At 43.9% G+C, this 21,772-nt stretch overlaps 1 protein-coding gene across 3 annotated transcripts in view; it reads left to right on the forward strand.

Moving 5' to 3' along the window:
* Positions 1 to 202: 202 nt before the first annotated feature.
* The window catches only part of LOC117402055 (transcription activator BRG1), a 29,731-nt gene continuing 8,161 nt past the window's right edge, over positions 203 to 21,772 (forward strand). Inside the window, exons 1-25 of one of the 3 annotated variants that reach the window (XM_059006926.1) lie at positions 203 to 498; positions 4,733 to 4,983; positions 6,056 to 6,188; positions 6,474 to 6,857; positions 7,357 to 7,455; positions 8,233 to 8,491; positions 8,811 to 8,937; positions 10,300 to 10,473; positions 11,104 to 11,277; positions 11,780 to 11,947; positions 12,608 to 12,658; positions 12,841 to 12,971; positions 13,672 to 13,759; positions 14,255 to 14,370; positions 15,049 to 15,196; positions 15,994 to 16,157; positions 16,640 to 16,706; positions 17,378 to 17,488; positions 17,985 to 18,227; positions 18,629 to 18,742; positions 19,148 to 19,255; positions 20,055 to 20,141; positions 20,396 to 20,442; positions 20,911 to 21,077; positions 21,602 to 21,765. In XM_059006926.1, coding sequence (XP_058862909.1) covers positions 4,771 to 4,983; positions 6,056 to 6,188; positions 6,474 to 6,857; positions 7,357 to 7,455; positions 8,233 to 8,491; positions 8,811 to 8,937; positions 10,300 to 10,473; positions 11,104 to 11,277; positions 11,780 to 11,947; positions 12,608 to 12,658; positions 12,841 to 12,971; positions 13,672 to 13,759; positions 14,255 to 14,370; positions 15,049 to 15,196; positions 15,994 to 16,157; positions 16,640 to 16,706; positions 17,378 to 17,488; positions 17,985 to 18,227; positions 18,629 to 18,742; positions 19,148 to 19,255; positions 20,055 to 20,141; positions 20,396 to 20,442; positions 20,911 to 21,077; positions 21,602 to 21,765 — 3,537 coding nt within the window. In that variant the 5' untranslated portion in view covers positions 203 to 498; positions 4,733 to 4,770. The remainder of the gene's footprint in view (positions 499 to 4,732; positions 4,984 to 6,055; positions 6,189 to 6,473; positions 6,858 to 7,356; positions 7,456 to 8,232; positions 8,492 to 8,810; positions 8,938 to 10,299; positions 10,474 to 11,103; positions 11,278 to 11,779; positions 11,948 to 12,607; positions 12,659 to 12,840; positions 12,972 to 13,671; positions 13,760 to 14,254; positions 14,371 to 15,048; positions 15,197 to 15,993; positions 16,158 to 16,639; positions 16,707 to 17,377; positions 17,489 to 17,984; positions 18,228 to 18,628; positions 18,743 to 19,147; positions 19,256 to 20,054; positions 20,142 to 20,395; positions 20,443 to 20,910; positions 21,078 to 21,601; positions 21,766 to 21,772) is intronic. The other 2 variants (XM_059006927.1, XM_059006929.1) reach the window with 2 other exon arrangements.

The raw sequence follows: 21,772 nt of genomic DNA on the forward strand, positions 1-21,772 counted from the left end.
GGGGAAGCTGAGTATACACCTCCCAAGTCTTCCCCTGGTGTGCCGCGCAGTGGCACTGAAACCTAGTCTGCAGAAACCAAGTTCCAATCCACGAAGCTGCTCCGTGTTCCCTCGGCTTCAGAGCTCTTCTGGCTGTGTATTTTTTTCCCACCCATGCAATTTCATCCCCTCCCCCCCCTCCCGCAGCATTCAAACCACACAGCCCTCATAGCGCATTTCTCCTGCAGAGGGGCCGGTACTGCGCAAGCGCACATACGAGCCGGTTGAGCGAGCGAGACAGAAGGGAAAAAAAAACAAAAAGAGGGGGTCGACTGCAGCGCGAGCTCGATCTCGATCTCGAGATAGTGAGGCGAGCGAGAAAAAAGACAGGAGGAGAAGAGAGGAGAGGAGAGGAGGAGAAAGAGAGAGAGAGAGAGAGAGAGAGGTGGCGGTTCTTTGTTTTCTGTAAAGAAAGGGGGAAAAAAACAGTTCCTCGGTTGACCAGAATTCACACACTCGGTAAGCGCGTTTCTTTTTTTTTTTTTTTTTTTATCAGCGGTTATTTTATTATTTTTAAAACAACTCAGAATTCTCTCCCCCCCCCCCCCCCCCCCCCCCCCATTTTTATTTCTCTCTCTTCTTTCTCTCTGTCTCGCCGTTTCGGTTTTAAACGGGATTAATTTATTTGCGGTTCATATCAATGAATGGACTGGGTTGCCTCCGCGGAGATACGGGAGGCCGGGTGGATCAAATAAAACTTATCAAAAAAAAGGGTTGGCTTTTAAAAAATATATATATATTATTCGCTTTTTTTTTTAAATGTCGTGTTGTTTTAAAGGGAACCAGCATGGCCGGATTATCGTTTTCTTTGTTTTGTTATTTGTACAGTTTATTATTTTTTTATTTCCTCCTTCCCATTTCTTTACAGATTTTTTTTTTTTAGACTGTTTACTATTTCAAAAGGACCGAGCAGTTTTGTTTTTAAAGAAAGTAACCGCTAAGAATTATATTTAATTATTACGTTGCTTTGTAATCTCATTACAGCATAGTTTTGTTAAAAGGTGGATGCAATACCTTACTATAGCAATATATTTACATTTATTTTCTTAAATGGTTCGACTATATATATATTTTTTCTATATATATTATTAAAAAAATCTGTTTTTAATGGCGGTAGGTTACAGATACATATCTAGTTTGCTATTTCATTCTTTGTACGGACATTTTCTCTTCTTTTCGTGGGATTTACATACACTTCACAAGTCTCGATTTGTATGAGTTAATAAATATAATATATTTAAAAAAAAAAAAAAAATTATGCACGATGTGGTGTTTTTATTTTAACTCGTCCGTTTATGTTTTGTTTTGAGGCTGGACTGTCAAATAATACAAGGTCTCGTTGTCTGCCAGCACAGTTTTTTATTGCCTGTGTGAATTCACACATCTGTTAAAATGGTATTTTGTTAGTTTTGAAGAGTTCAGTTTTTCTAATCGAATATTATTCTGACTTTTGCTGGTTTGCAAAGCCCATAAATAATGCTGTTGCTTTCGTTTTATGGATTGTGGGATCTCTGGACACATCCTATAAATAAATAAATGTCCATGTTGTGATGAAATGTGGTCAGCTGGTTTATAATGAAAATAATAAATACATCAATAATAAAATCGATAACTTAAGCCGGCTTTATTTTGAAGACAATTTGTCCTTCTGAGGGTTTAAAAGTAAAAGGCGGTTGTAGTTTTTTTGTTTCCTGATTTTCAAATTGATGTACTGCCTGTACTCTAATACATCTATGTAAAAATAAGAGCTGTCTGATAATGCTGTTTTTAAATTTGGTCTCCAAGCAAAAATGTATTTCAGTTGTCTACGAGAATCGATTATTAAGTGTATGGATAAGTTTTAAAAAAAACAAAAAACAATAATCGCCATAGAAATACTGACCAGCCTCTAGACTCGACAACAGAGCTCAGTTGTTTACATTTCAGAGTCAAAATAATGATAGAGGCCATGTGCGAAACTGAACTTTTTAAAACATTGTGTCACTTCCTGTTGCAACAAATGACATTTCTATGGGTACCAATTTCCTGTTGGTAAAAATAGTTAGCGACCATATATATATATATTATATTAAACAGCGGCAGATTTCAAGTTAGCTGTAACATTTTCATAAGTAACTCAAATGATTGGTTACACCAATATTATACAATGACGTCAGCGTTGCGGTGTGCAGTATGTGCTGTACTGGGGGTATGAATTAAAAGCAAACTGGCTTTCTAAATCCTGTTAACCTTGCAACTGCATTGTCATGAGAATACCAGTCGCTTTTTTAGATATTTTTTTTTGTGGCTATAGTTGAGTAAGCTCTTTGTTTTCAACACTTTAATTCAGGTATTCAGTGGATGGAAATTATTCCAGCTTTTAAGTGCTAGATTTAGCCCCTGTGGGTGTGTGGGTAACACATTTAGGTGTGTCTTATTAAACTCAGAGTAAAACCAGGACTGGATCAAACTGCTATGTTAATGGGAGTCCTATTTCCATCCCTGGTATGTTACATGGTATGGAGACTGTGTGGTCCAGTGGTTAAAGAAAAGGGCTTGTAACCAGGAGGTCCCCGGTTCAAATCCCACCTCAGCCACGGACTCATTGTGTGACCCCTGAGCAAGTCACTGAACCTCCTTGTGCTCCGTCTTTCGGATGAGACGTAGTTGTAAGTGACTCTGCAGCTGATGCATAGTTCACACACCCTAGTCTCTGTAAGTCGCCTTGGATAAAGGCGTCTGCTAAATAAACACAGAATAATATTTTTATAATGTCATCTTTTAGCTTGTAAAGCGCCGAGCGCTGCTTGCCAAGATGCTAAATCTATGCCTGGGGTGTTTCTGTTCCAGTTCCTTCTTAAAATCAATTCCCTTTTAAATCAGTCCCAACACGTGAGTGATCAAAATTGCAATCGGCAGTATTCTGTTAAAAAGAGCTTCTCACAACGGCAAGAAATTACTTCCATTGAAGTCGTCGTTATTTTAGTCAATTTAAATTGGCTTCAAATAAAAGAGCTTGATTATGTTGTCTCTAAAATATCAGCGGGAATTCCTTTTTGAAGGAACTGATGATAAAAAAAGGAACTGGAATATGGAATCCAGGACTTGACCCCAGCTCTGCTCAAAGCTACAAGAACTGACGGCAGCGAGAACTGAATGTTCTCTTGTTTTTAAATATCCTGTTCTGGGAAACAGAAGGGGCGACGCTAGTGATGGCAAAAACCCTTGCATAACATCACATTGCATCGGCTTGGGTTTTAGAACAGGTTTGTGTTCGCTGTGTACAGACCTCTAAAGCATTGGGAACACGAAGCCACTTTGTGGTTTGGAACTTGGTTTCTGGAGACCAGGTTTCAGTGCCATTGCATGGCACACCAGGGGAGACTTGTGGGGTTTGATACAGCAACCTCAAACTAGGTCTCCCGGAACCAGGTTTCAAGCCGCTGTTCCTGAAGCGTCTCTGTGTTCCTTCAGCGAGATCTACAAGCTCTTTGGAGGTGGAGGTAGCGGCCCAAGTTTTTGCTTTGAGCTTGTCTAGTGTTTTTGCAAATCCATTTGTAACGCCTGGCTTGAATCAAACTGCTGTATTTATTGAGAGTCTGAATTCCTTCCCTGGATAAGAAACGCCTGGTGGATGAAAACAGGGCTGGAAATAAGACTCCCATTGCACAGCAATTTGAGCCGTTCCTGGTTTTACTAGGAGTTTAATAGGACGTACCTGAGCTTGTTGCCTAGACACACTGGGGCTGATCAAGTAGTATGTAAAACCTAGTATGTAAAAACTGCTATGCAAAAGGAGTGTGTGCAGGTGGGTGTGTTTCTGTTGAAGCATAACGACTAGGCGTCGGCTGGAGAATTATCCTATTGTGAGCGGTTTTGCGACCGCTGTTTAGTATTGAATGTTTGCCTTTTTGTTTTTTGTTCTCTAAACGTCTCATTTATTATTATTTGTTTATTTAGCAGATGCCTTTATCCAAGGCGACTTACAGAGACTAGGGTGTGTGAACTATGCATCAGCTGCAGAGTCACTTACAACTACGTCTCACCCCGAAAGACGGAGCACAAGGAGGTGAAGTGACTTGCTCAGGGTCACACAGTGAGTCAGTGGCTGAGGTGGGATTTGAACCGGGGACCTCCTGGTTACAAGCCCTTTTCTTTAACCACTGGACCACGCAGCCTCCTTTTCATTTGTAATGAAAAGTGTGAGTTGAGGGTGGGTGTCAATTTCTGTTTTTCGATTCAGATTCCTTTTTAAAATCAATCCCCAGTTCTCGTTCCCCCTCTTTTTTTAATCAATTCCAACACGTCACTGATCAATTTTAATGAGCTGTGTTCTCTTAGAAGGAGCGTCTCACAGGGGTGGCAACAAATGACTTCAGTTGAAGTCGCTGTTTGTTTAGTCCATTTTTTTTTTTTAAAATTGGTTTCAAATGAAAGCAGCAGCTGAACAATTTAAATTATCAATTCCAGTTCCGTCGACGGGATAGAAATCAGCAGGAGTTGATTTTTAAAAGGCAGTTGGAATTGAAAAACAGGTATTCCGACGCTGTCAGCATGAGCATCCGTATTAACAATACCGCAAGCCTTCTGAAACGCAGAATGTCCCCCGTGAACAAAAGAAGTGACCGCTGATCTCAAAAAAGTTTATTTCATCCCTTTTTCATTTGATAAAAAAAAAAAAAATTCTTCTCTCTTTGTCCCTTTTCCTTAACAGGACGGATCTCACACATTCGCTTGCAGGACCACCTGAAGATGTCAACTCCAGACCCCCCGATGGGAGGGACTCCCCGACCTGGCCCCTCTCCTGGCCCGGGCCCTTCCCCAGGAGCCATGATGGGCCCCAGCCCCGGCCCCTCTCCGGGCTCTGCGCACAGCATGATGGGTCCGAGCCCGGGACCCCCAGCCGCAGGGCACCCCCAGGGCCCTTCCGGGTACCCTCAGGAGAACATGCATCAAATGCACAAGGTGAGAGCTTGGGGAGCTACGTCGAACAAACGAGGTCCTGCTGGAAGCGACTCTGCAGCAGCAGCAGCAGTTGTTGATGCATAGCTCACCCCCCTAGTCTTGTGTAAGTCGCTTTGGTTGAAAGCGTCCCCTGCTAAATGACTAATTTTATATTAATAAAATGCAGCTGACCTAAACTGTAAATCCTTTAAGGCACAAGGGACATATGTGTCCCACAAATAAAAATATACTAGCTTTCTGATTTTTTGTGTACGAGGTACACGAAACAGGGTTTGACAGATTGCCTGTTTCCTCCTTGTGATGCTTGAGTTGCTCTCAAATGTGTTTTGAAAAAGAAACCGTTTGACCAATAATTATTATTATTATTATTATTATTATTATTATTATTATTATTTATTTCTTAGCAGACGCCCTTATCCAGGGCGACTTACAATCGTAAGCAAATACATTTCAAGTGTTACAATACAAGTAATACAATAAGAGCAAGAAATACAATAACTTTTGTTCAAGTGTGACAAACCACAATTCAATAATACAGCAGATAATAGTGATAGTTACATCAGGATATGATTAAATAGTGATAGTTACATCAGGATATGATTAAATACAAAATACTACAGGTTAAACACTTGGCAGATTACAGTATTCTGAAGTACAGGATTAAATGCAGTAAAATAGGGGGCAGATAAGAGCAAAATAAAGCACATTTAAATGAAGGGTGATAGTGTCCCAGGATACAAACAGAGGAGTTCTAAGGTGCTGTTTGAAGAAGTGAGTCTTAAGGAGGCGCCGGAATGTGGTCGGTTCCTTGTGTAGCTGAAGGAAGGTGTTTTTCTTACTTAGTTGGTGTAATTATTTGATTAATTTAACATTCCTCTCCAGGCCCTCAATGTTTCGTAGGTAGCGTACCTTGAAGTTACATTTTTTTTTTTTAAATCACCTGCAAAAAATATGAAGTGTCCAATTGAACAAATAACTAGATCTGTGATGTTAATGGAGAGGTTAAGCTTGATCCCTGTACTGGGCAGAGGTCTGTTGCCGTGCTGACTGCACTGTGCTCTGTGTCCCGCAGCCGATGGAGCCCATGCACGATAAGGTCCTGCCTGACGACCCTCGCTACAGCCAGATGAAGGTGATGGGGATGAGGCCCGGCCCTCACAGTGGGATGGGGCCCCCTCCAAGCCCCATGGACCAACACTCGCAAGGTACCCCCGTTTGCAGGCCCCCCAGTTTACCAACGAGATGCACGGAACAGGGTTTGAAATTTTACTGTCTAGGCTGGATCCTGTCGTCCGAATTGTCTGTTTCCTCCTCGTGGGTATTTGAAAAGAAAGCGTTTGAGTGTAGTTACCATGCAATCAGAATATAATCATTATAACAACGCACATTTCAAAGATGTATGTGGTGGCAGCTGTTTTGCATCAGTTCAACACACCCCAGTGTGAACGGTGCAAGCCCTGGTAACAGCGATTTCCTGTTCCTCTCCGCAGGCTACCCCTCCCCACTCGGAGGCTCCGAGCACGCCCCCAGCCCCGTACCCGCCAACGGGCCCCCATCGGGTCCCCTGATGCCCCAGGGCCCGGGTGGGGTTCCCCTGGACGGAGCAGACCCCCAGAACATGGGCCAGCAGAACCGAGGCGGCCCGACACCATTCAACCAGAACCAGCTGCACCAGCTCCGCGCCCAGATCATGGCTTACAAGATGCTGGCTCGCGGGCAGCAGCTGCCGGACCACCTCCAGATGGCAGTCCAGGGGAAGAGACCCATGCCAGGGATGCCGTCGCAGATGCCAAGCCTACCTCCCCCCAGCGTTCCTGGGGCTGGACCGGGTCAAGGGCCTGGCCCCACCCCCTCCAACTACAACAGACCTCACGGTGAGAGCAGCCTGTTTTATTTATTTATTTTTATTACCCCTCTTATTACTTTATTCTAGCAGACGTCTCTTATCCAAGGCGACTTGCAGGTTTTACAGGGCAAATATAGTGTAGTTTACAGAACATAAGAAAGTTTACAAACGAGAGGAGGCCCCATTCAGCCCATCTTGCTCGTTTGGTTGTTAGTAGCTTATTGATCCCAGAATCTCATCAAGCAGCTTCTTGAAGGATCCCAGGGTGTCAGCTTCTACAACTGTGTGCAAATACTGCAAGAACTGATGACTGAAATATTTGCAGGCAACTTCCATTGTGGACATATTTACAACAGCAAATGTTATAAAGTGCATTGAGTAGTTATGCTAATTTTGCAGCATGCAGATTTTAGTGAATATTTGTTGCCAGCTAATATCTTAGACTTCTTTTTAAACGAGTGTGTAGCAAACGTGGAGTACAAAGCAGGATGTACCTATAAACTGACTTTTTTTATTTTTTTCGGCAGGAATGGTTGGACCCAACATGCCTCCCCCGGGACCCTCTGGGCTCCCCCCAGGGATGCAGGGCCAGCCCCTCAATGGCCCCCCCAAACCCTGGGCAGAAGGTGAGCACACACTTCAAAATGAGCTGGGTGACCAGGGGAATACATCTAAGAGCTGTATACATCTAGAGCTCTCTCTCTCTCTCTCTCTCTCTCTCTCTCTCTCTCTCTCTCTCTCTCTCTCTCTCTCTCTTGTATTTTCTTAACCAATGGCCTGGATTCTTTTTAGTAAAGCGTTTTTTTTTTTTTTTTTTAACCCATCCGTTTCTTAAATACACAAGCTGTTTTTTATTTTTTGTAATTTGACACGCTCTCTAAATCAGTATGCTACAATTCTAAAAGTTTTCAATCTTTCAGAAGTGTAAAATGACAGGCGTCTTTACAGCATATATTTTCGGCGTCCTATTTTGAGGACAATGAAGCTAAATATTGTATTTAAAAAAAAAAAAATGAATCCACATTAATGTTGTAAAGTTACAGCACTTTCATGATAATTTTTTTACCCATTTAAAAAAAAAATAATAATAATCTGATTAAGTTTTAAATGTGTTTAATACTGAAGTTTAAATGTTTTGGAGGAAACAACAACCCAGAATCGAATGTTCTTAGTTTACAGGATATTAAAACCCTGTAAAATCTGACCCTGTATGTATTTACATTCCCCTTCTGTCGCTGCGTGCTCAATTTCTACCACGTTAAGTTTCGTATCTATCTGTTTTATAATGCATGTATCAGTTTTCATTTCGAAGTTATGGCAGGGCAACTTCTCGAACTCCGTAGAGTTCACGCAAACAGTTATTTTAAAAATAAGACTGTTTTAATTCGTTTTTTTGTTTTCAGGACCCATGGTGAACGCAGCAGCCCCGACCAGCACCCCTCAGAAGCTGATCCCTCCCCAGCCGACGGGCCGCCCCTCTCCCGCTCCCCCTTCTGTACCCCCGGCTGCCTCCCCCGTCATGCCCCCCCAGACCCAGTCCCCCGGCCAGCCGGTCCAGCCCCCTCCCATGGTGCAGCTGCACCAGAAACAGAACCGCGTCACTCCCATCCAGAAACCGCGGGGCCTGGACCCTGTAGAGATCCTGCAGGAGCGGGAGTACAGGTAGGGGGCGCCGTTTCACACACAACTCGCCAAGCTGTCAATCGCAACATCTCCACTGTGCTGATCTGAGAACCAAATGTGATTTACTATTTATTTATTTGTTTGGCAGCTCCTTTTATTCAAGGCGATTTAACAGGGCAGTGCAGGGTTACAATGCAAGCTTAATATTTTTAAGTAGTATACCTTTACAGCAAGTACAAATAAAACTACTAGAATACAATACGAGCTTCACCAGCTAGAATGCGAAGCTCTACCCTGAGCTGCGCAGTGTTTTTTTTTTAATCTTATTCCTGGGTTCTGTGCATCCTTGGGTTTGCAGGCTGCAGGCGCGCATTGCACACCGGATACTGGAGCTGGAAAACCTCCCGGGATCGCTGGCAGGAGACCTGAGGACCAAAGCAACCATCGAACTGAAAGCACTGAGGCTGCTCAGCTTTCAGAGACAGGTATGCCTCTCCAGCAGTCAGTGCTGCCTGGTCCTGGAAAGCCCCGATCCAGCTGTTTATATGTGTCTTTACATCATCACTGGATCTGGAACACTTGTTAATCCTTGACTAATTAAGCCAATAACTGGTTCAATTAAGTAACTTGAGAGATTGTTTGAAAGGAAAACCAGCAGCCCCAGTAGCTCTCCAGGACCACGTTTGGAGAGCCCCCTGCTCTACACGCCAAGCGTTTTTGACCTTTGTAAGCCTTTGACATTAAAAAGACTTCTCGTCTCAACGCTTCACTGAATCGCATTTCTTTTAGTGTTTCTAGTCCAGCACCCAGCTCTGAAGGTTAACTGTTAGGAATTCTTCATGCAACTATAGGGAAGGATTTTTTTTTTTGTTGCCTGATTTGTTCAAATATCTGGATCGTGATCATTTAATGCAATACGCTTGATCAACGGAAGTACTGAAACCAAGGGCTGGGCCAGTTCCTCATACTTTGATGTCGCATACCTGCTTCATTTTTTATTTATTATTATTATCATCATTATTACTTGGGCAGCAGTGTGGAGTAGTGGTTAGAGCTCTGGACTCTTGATCGGAGGGTCGTGGGTTCAGTCCCAGGAGGGACACTGCTGCTGTACCCTTGAGCAAGGTATTTTACCTAGATTGCTCCAGTAAAAACCCCAACTGTATAAATGGCTAATTGTATGTAAAAATAATGCGCAAAAATAATGATATCTTGTAACAGTTGTAAGTCGCCCTGGATAAGGGCGTCTGCTAATAAATAAATAATAATAATAATAATAATAATAATAATAATAATAATAATAATAATAATAATAATAATAAAAATAATAATAATAATTTAGCAGACACTTATCTTAAGCGACTTCGAGACTAGGGGATGAACTATTTATCAAAAATTGCGGCTACAGTGTCACTTACGATAGGTTAGCTTCAGTGACTTGCTCAGGGTCACACACACACACACACACAGTGAGTCAGTGGATGAGCCGGGATTTGAACCTCCTGGTATCCAAGCCCCTTTTTTACTTTAACCAGTGGATCACCCAGCCTCCTTGGAGTCAGTGTGGTCCAGTGGTCAAAGTCCAGGGCTTGTCACCTGAAGGTCACCGGTTCAAATCCCACCTCTGCCACTGACTGACTCACTGTGCGTGACCCTGAGCAAGTCACTTCACCTTCTTGTGCTCCGTCCTGCGGATGAGATGTCAAATCAATGTCCTTTTGTAAGTGACTCTGCATATAACGCACAGTTCACAGCCTGCCTCTGTAAAGCACTTTGTGATGGTGGTCCACTATGAAAGGCGCTATATAAAAATAATTCTTATCTGTGTTGTTATTTTGCTGCTGCAGTTGCGACAGGACGTGGTGGTGTGCATGCGCAGAGACACTGCCCTGGAGACCGCGCTGAACGCCAAGGCTTACAAACGCAGCAAGAGGCAGAGCCTCCGCGAGGCGCGCATCACAGAGAAACTGGAGAAGCAGCAGAAGATCGAACAGGAGCGCAAACGCAGGCAGAAGCACCAGGTGAGAAAACGATTCGCAGCACTGGGGCGATTCTGCCAGTCCGAGAGAGAGAGAGAGAGAGAGAGAGAGGAGGGCACAGGGGTCATCCGTCACGCTAAACACTACGAAGACTAATTAAGTATTACTAAAAAAAAAGGGGGTTAATGCTTTGTTATCTGTGTCTTGTAGGAAATGTAAATCGAGACGTTGCCGTGCTGTACTAATTAATTCATTTACACGAAGTGTCCTTCGTGTGCAGATGCGGTCAGAAGTTTTGCTTTTAGGATTGAGACATAATTTTAAAAAATGAACATGATGTAGATCTTTTACTTCACATCATATAATCAAAGAGATGATATTGCATAAAAGTCTACCGGAAGCTGTAATAGTAGTATTTCATGTTGGATTTTGAAATGTCACTTTTTTTATTTTGTTTAGTAGATGGGGGGGGGACGGGGACGACTACACAGCGGTGTGTAATTCCTTATGTTAACGTGACATTATTCAGCAGTTTTTCATTCGACTTCACAAAGCAAAATGAGATCATTTTTAGCCACGTCTGTTGGAGTGATGATGAAATACAACTGTTAATATTTATTTATTTATTTATTTATTTATTTATTTAATTTTCTTCTTGTGTTTCATAAAAAGGAATACCTCAACAGCATTCTCCAGCATGCCAAGGATTTCAAAGAGTACCACCGCTCGGTCACCGGCAAGATCCAGAAGCTGACCAAAGCCGTGGCCACGTACCACGCCAACACGGAGCGCGAGCAGAAGAAGGAGAACGAGCGGATCGAGAAGGAGAGGATGAGGAGGCTTATGGTAAGCAGCCGTGTCCCGGGGGAGGGTGTCTCATCTTGATTGCAGCAAAGCCCTTCATCCTGGTCACCAGCAATCCTAGTTTTAATGTTTGTGTTCCAATCCGGGTTCAAAATGTTGTTTATTGATTGGGGGGAGGGGGCGTTCAGGAATAGGTGATGTTGCACTACGGTCGTAACGAGCAGCTATAACTTAGCAGTGTGGCTGCAAGGACGGTCAATTCATTCATTTATTATTATTAGAAGTAATTTAGCAGATGCTTTTATCCAAAGACTTAGAGACTTGGGGGGTGAACTGTGCATCAGCAACTGCTGCTGTAGTCATTTCCAATAGGAGCTTGTTTGTTTTACGTCTCCCCCGAAGGACGGAGCACAAGAAGGCTCAGTGACTTGTTCAGGGTCACACAATTAGTCAGTGGCTGAGGTGGGATTTGAACCGGGGACCTCCTGGTTACAAGCCCATTACTTTAACCACTGGACCACACATGTTTCGTTCTCCCATCTAGGCTGAGGATGAGGAGGGCTACCGGAAGCTGATTGACCAGAAGAAGGACAAGCGCCTGGCTTACCTGCTCCAGCAGACGGACGAGTACGTGGCCAACCTGACGGAGCTGGTCCGCGCGCACAAGGCAGCCCAGGTGCTGAAGGACAAGAAGAAGAAGAAGAAAAAGAAGGTGCTGTGCGAGGGTTCCAGGGGTAGGGGAGGGGCTGGGGTGTGGGGCGGCGTCTATTGAAGCGTGAGAGGATCAGACTAGACCTGGAGTCAATTACAATTCTAATTGTGTCATTTTGAACCTTGGCACACCGGCGTAATTGTAATTACTGTCCAATTACAGTTCAATTACGCCTCTTTCCAAGCTGAATCATTCACAGTTCTATGTTGTGTGTTTTTCTTTACATTGAGCGAGCATTCTTCTTAGTTTTCAACCACTTTTTTTTTTTAAACACTACAGGGTATGTTTCTGTATTTTGTTCCTGTGATTACTTCTTGGTAGAATGAAAACGCAGTAAACATGTTAATGTGTGAAGCTACTTATGCTCATTTATTATTTAGTGACATTGTATTGTAATTGAACAGAATAGTATTGGAATTACAATTTCAGCAAACGATGCTGCTGTAATTCTAATAGAGCCCAGGTTTGGTACAGACATGGCTACGTCCCTATTTCATTTGAGGGAGCTGCTAGCCCTGTTCCCCCACTTAAAAAAAAAAAAAAAAAAAAAAAAAAAAAAAACACAACTTAAGTGGTGGTGAAAAATTTGGGTTTTTAAACCTAGCATTTTTTAAATTATTTTTATTATGTTTATTATAATTGTCTTTCCCTTTCTCCCAGAAGTTAGAAGTCCCTGAAGGGCAGACTGCAGCTCTGGGTCCTGACGGGGAGGTGAGTTGTTCTTTTGTTCAGGGGGTCGCGCTTTAAGATTCGTTTACTGTTGCTGCTGCCGCCGCCAACATTAAAGCTAAGAAAATCTGCTTTAATTCTTGAAGTTCATGGAACCTTAACCCAATGAGTACCAAATTCTTTCTTTCTATCTTTTTCTCTCTCGCTTTCTTTCTCGCTCTCAGCCTCTGGACGAAACCAGTCAAATGAGTGACCTCCCAGTGAAGGTTATCCATGTGGACAGTGGCAAGATCCTGACCGGCGCTGACGCCCCCAAAGCTGGACAGCTGGACGCCTGGCTGGAGATGAACCCTGGGTGAGTGAGTTTGTTTTCTAGCCTCTTCACTGCCTCTCCGCCCCTTCCTAGTCTTTGCGTTTTGAGCTTCGTGTCGTGCTGTATCAGTCTCTGATCAGTCGTGCTTTTTCATTGCAGATGACAGCTGTGTCAGGGTTGGGAATCCCGCTGAAGAGCATTTTGATCCCTTCCTGGATTTACTATGAGTTTAGACACACCTGAGCTTGTCCCCTACACACACTGTGGCTGATCAAGCTCGTAGTAAAACCTGGAATGGGTGAAAACGCTGTGCAATAGGAGTCTTATTTCCATCCCTGTTGTACGATAACTACCTGCCTAAACACGGAAGTAGATCATTTGTCTACGTGTAATTAAAGCTTTCAGTTAAAGCGGAAACTCAATTGAATGCAATTTGGTTTCTGCTGTGGTCCAGTGGATATTGCTGTACTTTTAAAATCTGTCTGCATTCTCTGTACTGTACACACAAGTGCAGCGTGCTTGTGATCCTGTCCACGATATTGCTGTATCAGAGTTGCAGCGTTTCTCTAATGCAGGGATTCTCGTGGCGGCTGTTATTTTTTTTTGCTTGGTTACACACATGTCCGGGTTTAGCATTAAAACCCGTTTTTTAAAACTTGCCTGAATGGTTTCAGGAAATGAAACTGGGTTCACCTTTTTCTGTTTTACCGACTCTGTGCTTTCTCGTGTCCCGTATCTGCAGCTATGAAGTTGCCCCGAGATCCGACAGCGAGGACAGCGGGTCTGAAGAGGAGGAGGAGGAGGTATGTGAGACATTCGTAACCCAGCCAGTAAGAGATTTTTCCTTTTTTATTTATTTTTTTAATTTATGTTTCACCAGCGGGAAATGTTCTAAGGACACCCTATACTTGCACAGTGCAGCCAGCTGCAGCGTCGTGCGTAAAAATGGAAATGCTAGCTTATGACATACCTAAAGAGGTTCAATTTGAAGGAAGTGAAGGGGGGGAAAACAAATGCATTTGAAAATAAATGATTTTAAATAAACAACAATTTGTGGAGGTGGTTGACGTTTCAGTGTGTAGCGGGATTGAGTTACGACATGTCGAAATAACTTGATTTTAAAAATCAATAAATGAAATATTTTGACGTAGCAAAATGTATTTAATTTTATCGGGGTGATGCAAAACTTTTGACCATAACTGTAGTTAAGAGAATTAAATGCTCCATGCAGTATACCTATTAAATCTGATGTAGGTGCTGGGTGTGTTGCAGTCCTGTGTTTGCCTTTATTTGGAGCTGGGAGTGTAACTGTGTGTGTGTTTCAGGAGGAAGAGGAGGAACAGCCTCCCCCGCAGCCCAGCCAGTCCGCTGTGGAAGAGAAGAAGATCTCCGACCCAGACTGTGAAGAAGTGTCCGAGGTCTACGTCAGGCACATCCTCGAGTGAGTAGCAAGCATGTGGCGTTCTCGCACGTCAGTGAGTGGGTACCTCCTGCGTGTGGCGTTCTCGCACGTCCGCTGAGTGGGTACCTCCTGAGTGGGGCGTTCTCGGATAGCCTTGAGCGCGTCACCAAGTGAAGACCACATTTCATCTGCTCAATATTGCCAGATTTAGAAACGCTCAAATCTTATCTGACTGGCGTTCTTGATTTTTGAAGACCTCGAAAAAGACTGCCGGTTTAAACGGTTTCCGCTGCGTTAGCCGACATTGACAGCGCGGTTCATTTTCAAAGTAGCGCCCCCTAACGGGAAGTGCAGCGGTCCGCATTTTGTGAAACGAGACTGTAGGAGTTCTGCACAGGTTAATTTAATACGATGCGAAGCCTGGTGCTTTCTGAAATTGTCACAAAATTAACACCAGAAAGGTTGCTCAGTGATCAGAATTGTTTTGTGGCAATGCTTATCATTTTTAGTAACAAGTCTCGACTCCTGTTCTTGCTCGGAGGGAGAATATTTGGCTTGGTTTTAGATTTTAACGTCATTTCAAATTGCACTTGTTTTCACTTGGGTGGGGGGGGGTTGTATAATATATCCGGATGTGACACTGAATATGAGAATGTAAATTCTGGTTTGGTTTTGGTGTTTTTGAGTGTTTAACTTCCTTGCTGTGGGCTCTTGCAGCAACGCCAAGCAGGATGTTGATGATGAGTACGGCTCTGCTGCTTTCGCGCGGGGGCTGCAGTCTTACTACGCTGTCGCTCACGCCGTCACCGAGAGAGTGGACAAGCAATCTTCACTCCTCGTCAATGGACAGCTCAAACAGTACCAGGTGAAGAAAAAGAAACAATCCGATTCCTTACACAACTTTATTATTTATTAATATTCTTTTAGAGATTCATTCCTAAAAAAATTATTGATTTAAAGTTACATGGCTTAACTCGCACTATTATTATTATTATTATTATTATTTCTTAGCAGACGCCCTTATCCAGGGCGACTTACAATTGTTACAAGATATCACATTATACATTATTTCACATTATACAGATACCACATTATTTTTACATACAATTACCCATTTATACAGTTGGGTTTTTACTGGAGCAATCTAGGTAAAGTACCTTGCTCAAGGGTACAAGCAGCAGTGTCCCCCACTAGGGATTGAACCCACAACCCTCCGGTCAAGAGTCCAGAGCCCTAACCACTACTCCACACTGCACTAGCCCTGCTGCTGCTGCACCTAGTCCTGGGGTTCAGAACTCCCCTCAATGAAGTCTTATTAATATTGAAATGATCAGGAGCCTGGAGTTTGAGCAGGGTTACAAACTCACACTAGCCCTGCTGCTGCTGCACCCAGTCCTGGGGTTCAGAACTCCCCTCAATGAAGTCTAGTATTATTAATATTGAAATGATCTGGAGCCAGGAGTTTGGGCAGGGTTACAAACTCACACTAGCCCTGCTGCTGCTGCTGCTGCTGCTGCTGCTGCACCCAGCCCTGGGGTTCAGAGCTCCCCTCAATGAAGTCTAGTATTATTCTTATTGAAATGATCAGGAGCCAGGAGTTTGATCAGAGTTAGACACTCGCACTAGCCAGTTAACAGTGATTGGGGTCTTTTCTCATTACAGGTGAAGGGACTGGAGTGGCTGGTGTCTCTCTACAACAACAACCTGAATGGCATCCTGGCTGACGAGATGGGTCTGGGGAAGACCATCCAAACCATCGCTTTAATCACCTACCTCATGGAGAACAAGCGCATCAACGGACCCTTCCTGATTATCGTACCTCTCTCGTACGTGTGTGTGTGTGGTGCTGCAGTCTGGATCTGGGCCAGTGTGGTACTCGGTTCTGACCCTGGAGATCCAGTTCAGTCTAGTCCGGTTCCAGGTTCTGAAATGAGTTCATTTGAACTTTGCTAAGAGGAAATGGACTCCGATTTGGGACCTGCTTGGAATAAAGACTGGGAATGGAGTGGATCTCCAGAGCCAGCATTGAGTTTCAGTGGGTTTTATCTCCCCCTTCAGTCACCCTGTGCACAATTTATACTATGTTAAGTGTCATGGCTACGTATCTATTTTATAATGCAATGGTCTCGATCCTAAAACTGTCGACGAAGCGAATCCTTGTGGCCAGAGCTGTGTGTGCAAAGTCATGGATAGATTCACCAGGATGCCTATTCAAACTGTTTAGTGTGTCTTCAAACCCTTGCGGTCCATGTGACCCGTTATTCCACTGTGTTAATTGCGTGTGTTTTGTCTTGGTTTGCGGTTTCAGAACGCTCTCTAACTGGGTTTATGAGTTTGATAAGTGGGGCCCCTCCGTGGTGAAGGTCTCCTACAAGGTAAGCTGATGCACAGAGCGTTGATCGCACTGTCAGTGCAGCACTGAAGAATGTGGTCTAGCTTGCCGTCATTTTTATACACTACGAGAAACAGACTTCAAAAGATGGCACAGTACTTTGAATTCGCATATATATCTGCCACCCATTCCACCATCACCAGATGTGTGTGAATTATTATTTTTATACTTGTAATGTGTCCTGGTTAATTTTTAATCCTTGTGAAAGGAGCAAGGTTGGAGGGTCAGTTCTCTTATTTTCAATTCCAATTCCTTTTTAAAATCTATTTCCATTCCCTTGTAATCAATTCCTTTGACGACAGGCTTTATTGAGCAAACACACAAACCCACACATACGACCAGTTGTATAAATGTTTGCTTAATAAAGCCTGTGTCGTAAAAGGAATGGGAATTGATTTTTATAAAGGAATTGGCCCCATCCCTGAAGATGACGAGTCGTGATATACGTGCCTTTTTGTGTTGTACACCCATCTAAAGATTTGCTGAATTACTTGTCATTGTTTTAAAGCGAATAAGGGCAGAAAAGCCCTTTGCAATGATGCAAGATACCAAACCTGTCTCTTGAAATGAAACGCCAGTGTTTATCCGTTATACACCAGTGAGAGGGGAGAGTGAACATCATGTGCTGTAAATGCAAATCGTCTTCTCTTTCAGGGCTCCCCAGCTGCGAGAAGGGCCTTCGTCCCTCAGCTACGCAGCGGGAAGTTTAATGTGCTCCTCACCACTTACGAGTACATTATTAAGGACAAGCAAATTCTAGCCAAGGTGAGACCGTCCTTTGAAAAGTTCCAAGGATGGAAATAAGACTCCCGTTGCACAGCAGTTTGATCCATTCCTGGTTTTACCAGGGGTTTAATAAGACGCAGCTGAGCTTTGTTACCTACACACACTGTGGCTAATCAAGCTTGCAGTGAAATCTGGAATGGGTGAAACTGTTATGCAATAGGAGTCTTATTTCCATCCCATAAGTTGCATTGTTCAGAAGTATCTGTTTTATAAAATCCTATTTCTTACAAGTCAGTCAGCTCAGAGAGAGAGGCACTGAACAGCAGCTCGGAGAGAGAGAGAGAGAGACACTGAACAGTAGCTCAGAGAGAGAGAGAGAGACACTGAACAGCAGCTCAGAGAGAGACACACTGAACAGCAGCTCAGAGAGAGAGAGAGACACACACTTTCCCTGAGCCGCTACACTTCAGACACCCACTGTAATGAACCTCGTGCTTCTCTGCTCGCCTATTCCCCCCCACCCCCACCCCCGCAGATCCGCTGGAAGTACATGATCGTGGATGAGGGTCACCGCATGAAGAATCACCACTGCAAGCTGACCCAGGTCCTCAACACTCACTACCTGGCTCCCCGCCGCCTCCTGCTGACCGGCACCCCGCTGCAGAACAAGCTGCCCGAGCTCTGGGCTCTGCTCAACTTCCTCCTGCCCACCATCTTCAAGAGTTGCAGCACGTTCGAGCAGTGGTTCAACGCCCCCTTCGCCATGACCGGAGAAAAGGTAACCTGTGCTTCCAAAGAGGTCTTTTTATACCCGGGAAGTTCCCAAATTCATTTCTGTCGGTAGGGAGGGGTGGGATAATTGAATTTTGATACATTCTAAATCGTTTATCTATTTAGCAGACAATTTTATCCAAAGCAAACTATGCATCAACAACTGCTGCTGCTGCAGAGTCACTTCCAATAGGACCTCGTTTTACGTCTCATCCGAAGGACAGGTTCTACCATTCTAGAAGTTTTTCAGTTTTGTAAAATGTGTTTCAACGTCCCTGTTTTTGAGTGGTCAAGCTCGTCTGTAACAGGAGCAGTGAAGCATTCACCCCAGCTGTGAAGCGAGCCTGCATCGGAGCGGTCTGTTCTGTTGTGTTGAAGCTGCTTCCCTCTCCTCCTTCCTTTTGCAAGGTGGATCTGAATGAAGAGGAGACCATCCTGATTATCCGGCGTCTCCACAAGGTGCTCCGCCCCTTTCTGCTCCGGAGGCTCAAGAAAGAGGTGGAGGCACAGCTCCCTGAGAAGGTACAGACAGCCGCGTGTTTGTAGGATTCTTTTTGTTATAACCCTTTTATATATTCGTATTATTGTTTAGTAGACGCCTTTATCCAAGGCGACTTACAGAGACTAGGGTGTGTGAACTATGCATCAGCTGCAGAGTCACTTACAACAACATCTCGCCAGAAAGGCGGAGCACAAGGAGGTTCAGTGACTTGCTCAGGGTCACACAGTGCTGGGCTGAGCAGGGATTTGAACCTCCTGGTTTACAAGCCCTTTTATTTAACCACTGGACCACACCACCTCCTATCCGACCATATTTCACATTGAGAATGTATATTATAAAAAAATATATATTTCCATGTTCTTATGTGTGTGTCAAATACTGACCCGTCTTGTGTTTTGTTAATCTGTCCGGTCCTGCGTTTTCAGGTGGAGTACGTGATTAAGTGCGACATGTCAGCGTTGCAGAGAGTCCTCTACAGACACATGCAGGCCAAGGGGGTGCTGCTGACCGACGGCTCCGAGAAGGACAAAAAGGTACTGACTGCACCCCTTTGCATCGCTTCCAGCACCACTTATAAGATCCTGCTTTTGACTTGCAAAGCCTGGCTCCTGATTTGATCTAAAAGCGTTTTTGTCACTATGTGTACCTAGACGTGTTTTTAAGGTTGGCTGAGTCTGGTCTTCTGTCCCTCCCAAAGATATTAAGACAAAAAGGACAGAGAGAGAGAGAGAGAGCTTTGTTACAATGCTCCCAGATTGTTGCATAAACTACCATCTAATATTAAAGATGCAGTCACTTAATATTTATAAATAGAGATTAAAAACTTTTTTTAGACTAGCATTTTGTACAACATTTTAAAAGTGTTGCATCTTCATTTTATTTCTCTACTAATTTTCTTTTGATTCATTTTACTATAACTTTTTTCATGTTTAATTAATACATTTTGTCTGTTTTTATTGACTTGTAAAGCGCTATTACTAAATACACTTGATTTAATTTCATTTCACTTAACCCTGTAACGCCCGTGCGAAATGAGAAAAGCTACTTTATTGATATAGATAAGTTTTTTATTTTTTTTTATTTTCTCTCTCCTGTCCAGCAATACGTAATGTATTGCGTGTGAAAAAAAAAAAAATCCAGCTTGTGAGGCGGAATTTAAATAAGATTAAAAATAGCAGAGAGGTGGTTAAGCCATGTGTTATATACAGAAATGGTGATTAGAGGGTTCGTTGAACCCCTGCCCTCGCTCCTGGCAGACCTGTCCTCATTATCGGTGCATTCTGTAACGATCACAAAGTGAACCCTAAAGCCTTGTGCTCTTCCTCTGCGTAGGGGAAAGGTGGGACGAAGACCTTGATGAACACGATCATGCAGCTGAGGAAGATCTGTAATCACCCGTACATGTTCCAGCACATTGAGGTAATCCTGCGGTCACCCGTACGGGACGCGTCCTGTTCTGTCTTTGAGATTTTTGTTTTAAACCTGTTATAAATTGAACTCAAATCTACCGCGTTCCACTTCAGATGTGTGTGGTGGTGTTTTAATTCATTTATTTTTAAATCTGAGTGGTTGCCTGGTTTTATTTTGCGAGGTGGTGTGTTTTTATAGACAAACCTTCCTGTTTGCGCTGCACTTGATTTAATCTTTTTTTAAACTTTTTGTTCTGGTTTCAGGAATCCTTCTCCGAGCACTTGGGCTTTAGTGGTGGGATTGTGCAGGGGTAAGTTGTTACAAGGATCTACAGCTGCGAAATGTGCCACTGCTGACCCTGGGTGCGTCTTTCAGGTTATTCATGCCCGCCTTTTTAAGCCAGGGCTGGGATCAATTCCTTTTGAAAACGAATTCCCAATTCATCTTTTAATCCCTTCCAAGTCCTTCAAAGGAATTTGTTTTAAAATGGAATTGGAAATTGATTAGATTGGAATTGGGGGGGGGGGGGGGGGGATTGATTTTAAGAAGGAAATTGGGGACGGGGGGGGAGAGACGCATGGATTTTCCGCTACCCTGCTGTAGGCTTGTGTGTTTGCAGCAGGCTCGTCCTTGGGGTTTATTAACAGCATCTAGCTGTCTCGCTGATAGACGATGCCTCGATCCTCGGGTCTCTGAGAGAGCAGGGAGAGCTTTCACGGTGGTAGAATCCGTTCTGGGTCTGGTAACGCCTCGCCTTGCTTCTCTCTCTCTCTCCTAGACCCGATCTGTACCGGGCCTCGGGCAAGTTCGAGGTGCTGGACCGCATCCTCCCGAAACTCCGCGTGACCAATCACAAGGTGCTGCTCTTCTGTCAGATGACCTCACTCATGACCATCATGGAGGACTACTTCGCTTACCGCAACTTCAAATACCTCAGACTGGACGGTGAGCACTGGTGGGGGCTCAGGGGCGGTAGCTTTGGAAGGGGGACGGAGGGGCAGGACCGTTCTTTTATAAATGTTTTGTAGGAGTGGTGGGATGAATATGAGATTTTCATATGTCGGGGATGTAAATACGACTCCTATTGCATAGCCGTTTCACCCATTCCAGGTTTTACTATGAGCTTGATCAGTCACAGTGTGTGTAGGTAACAGCAGTGTGGAGTGGGGTTAGGGCTCTGGACTCTTGACCGGAGGGTCGTGGGTTCAGTCCCAGGTGGGGGATTGAACCCACGAGATTGCTCCAGTAAAAACCCCACTGTATAAATGGATAATTGTATGTAAAAATAATGTGATATCTTGTAACAATTGTAAGTCGCCCTGGATAAGGGCGTCTGCTAATAAATAAATAATAATAATAATAAACTTTTCAACTTGAAGTTTCTTTTAGAAATTCCACTGAACAGTTCAGTTAATAATGTGTGAATCTGAAAGCAGTTTTTATAGATTCTTTCTTGTTCTTGTCTCCAGGAACCACTAAAGCTGAAGACCGAGGAATGCTGCTGAAGACCTTCAACGACCCCAACTCCCAGTACTTCGTGTTCCTGCTGAGTACTCGCGCCGGAGGGCTGGGGCTCAATCTGCAGTCTGCCGACACGGTCGTCATCTTCGACAGCGACTGGAACCCCCACCAGGTAACGA

The sequence above is a fragment of the Acipenser ruthenus genome, chromosome 34, assembly GCF_902713425.1.
Source record: "Acipenser ruthenus chromosome 34, fAciRut3.2 maternal haplotype, whole genome shotgun sequence".
Lineage (NCBI taxonomy): Eukaryota > Metazoa > Chordata > Actinopteri > Acipenseriformes > Acipenseridae > Acipenser > Acipenser ruthenus.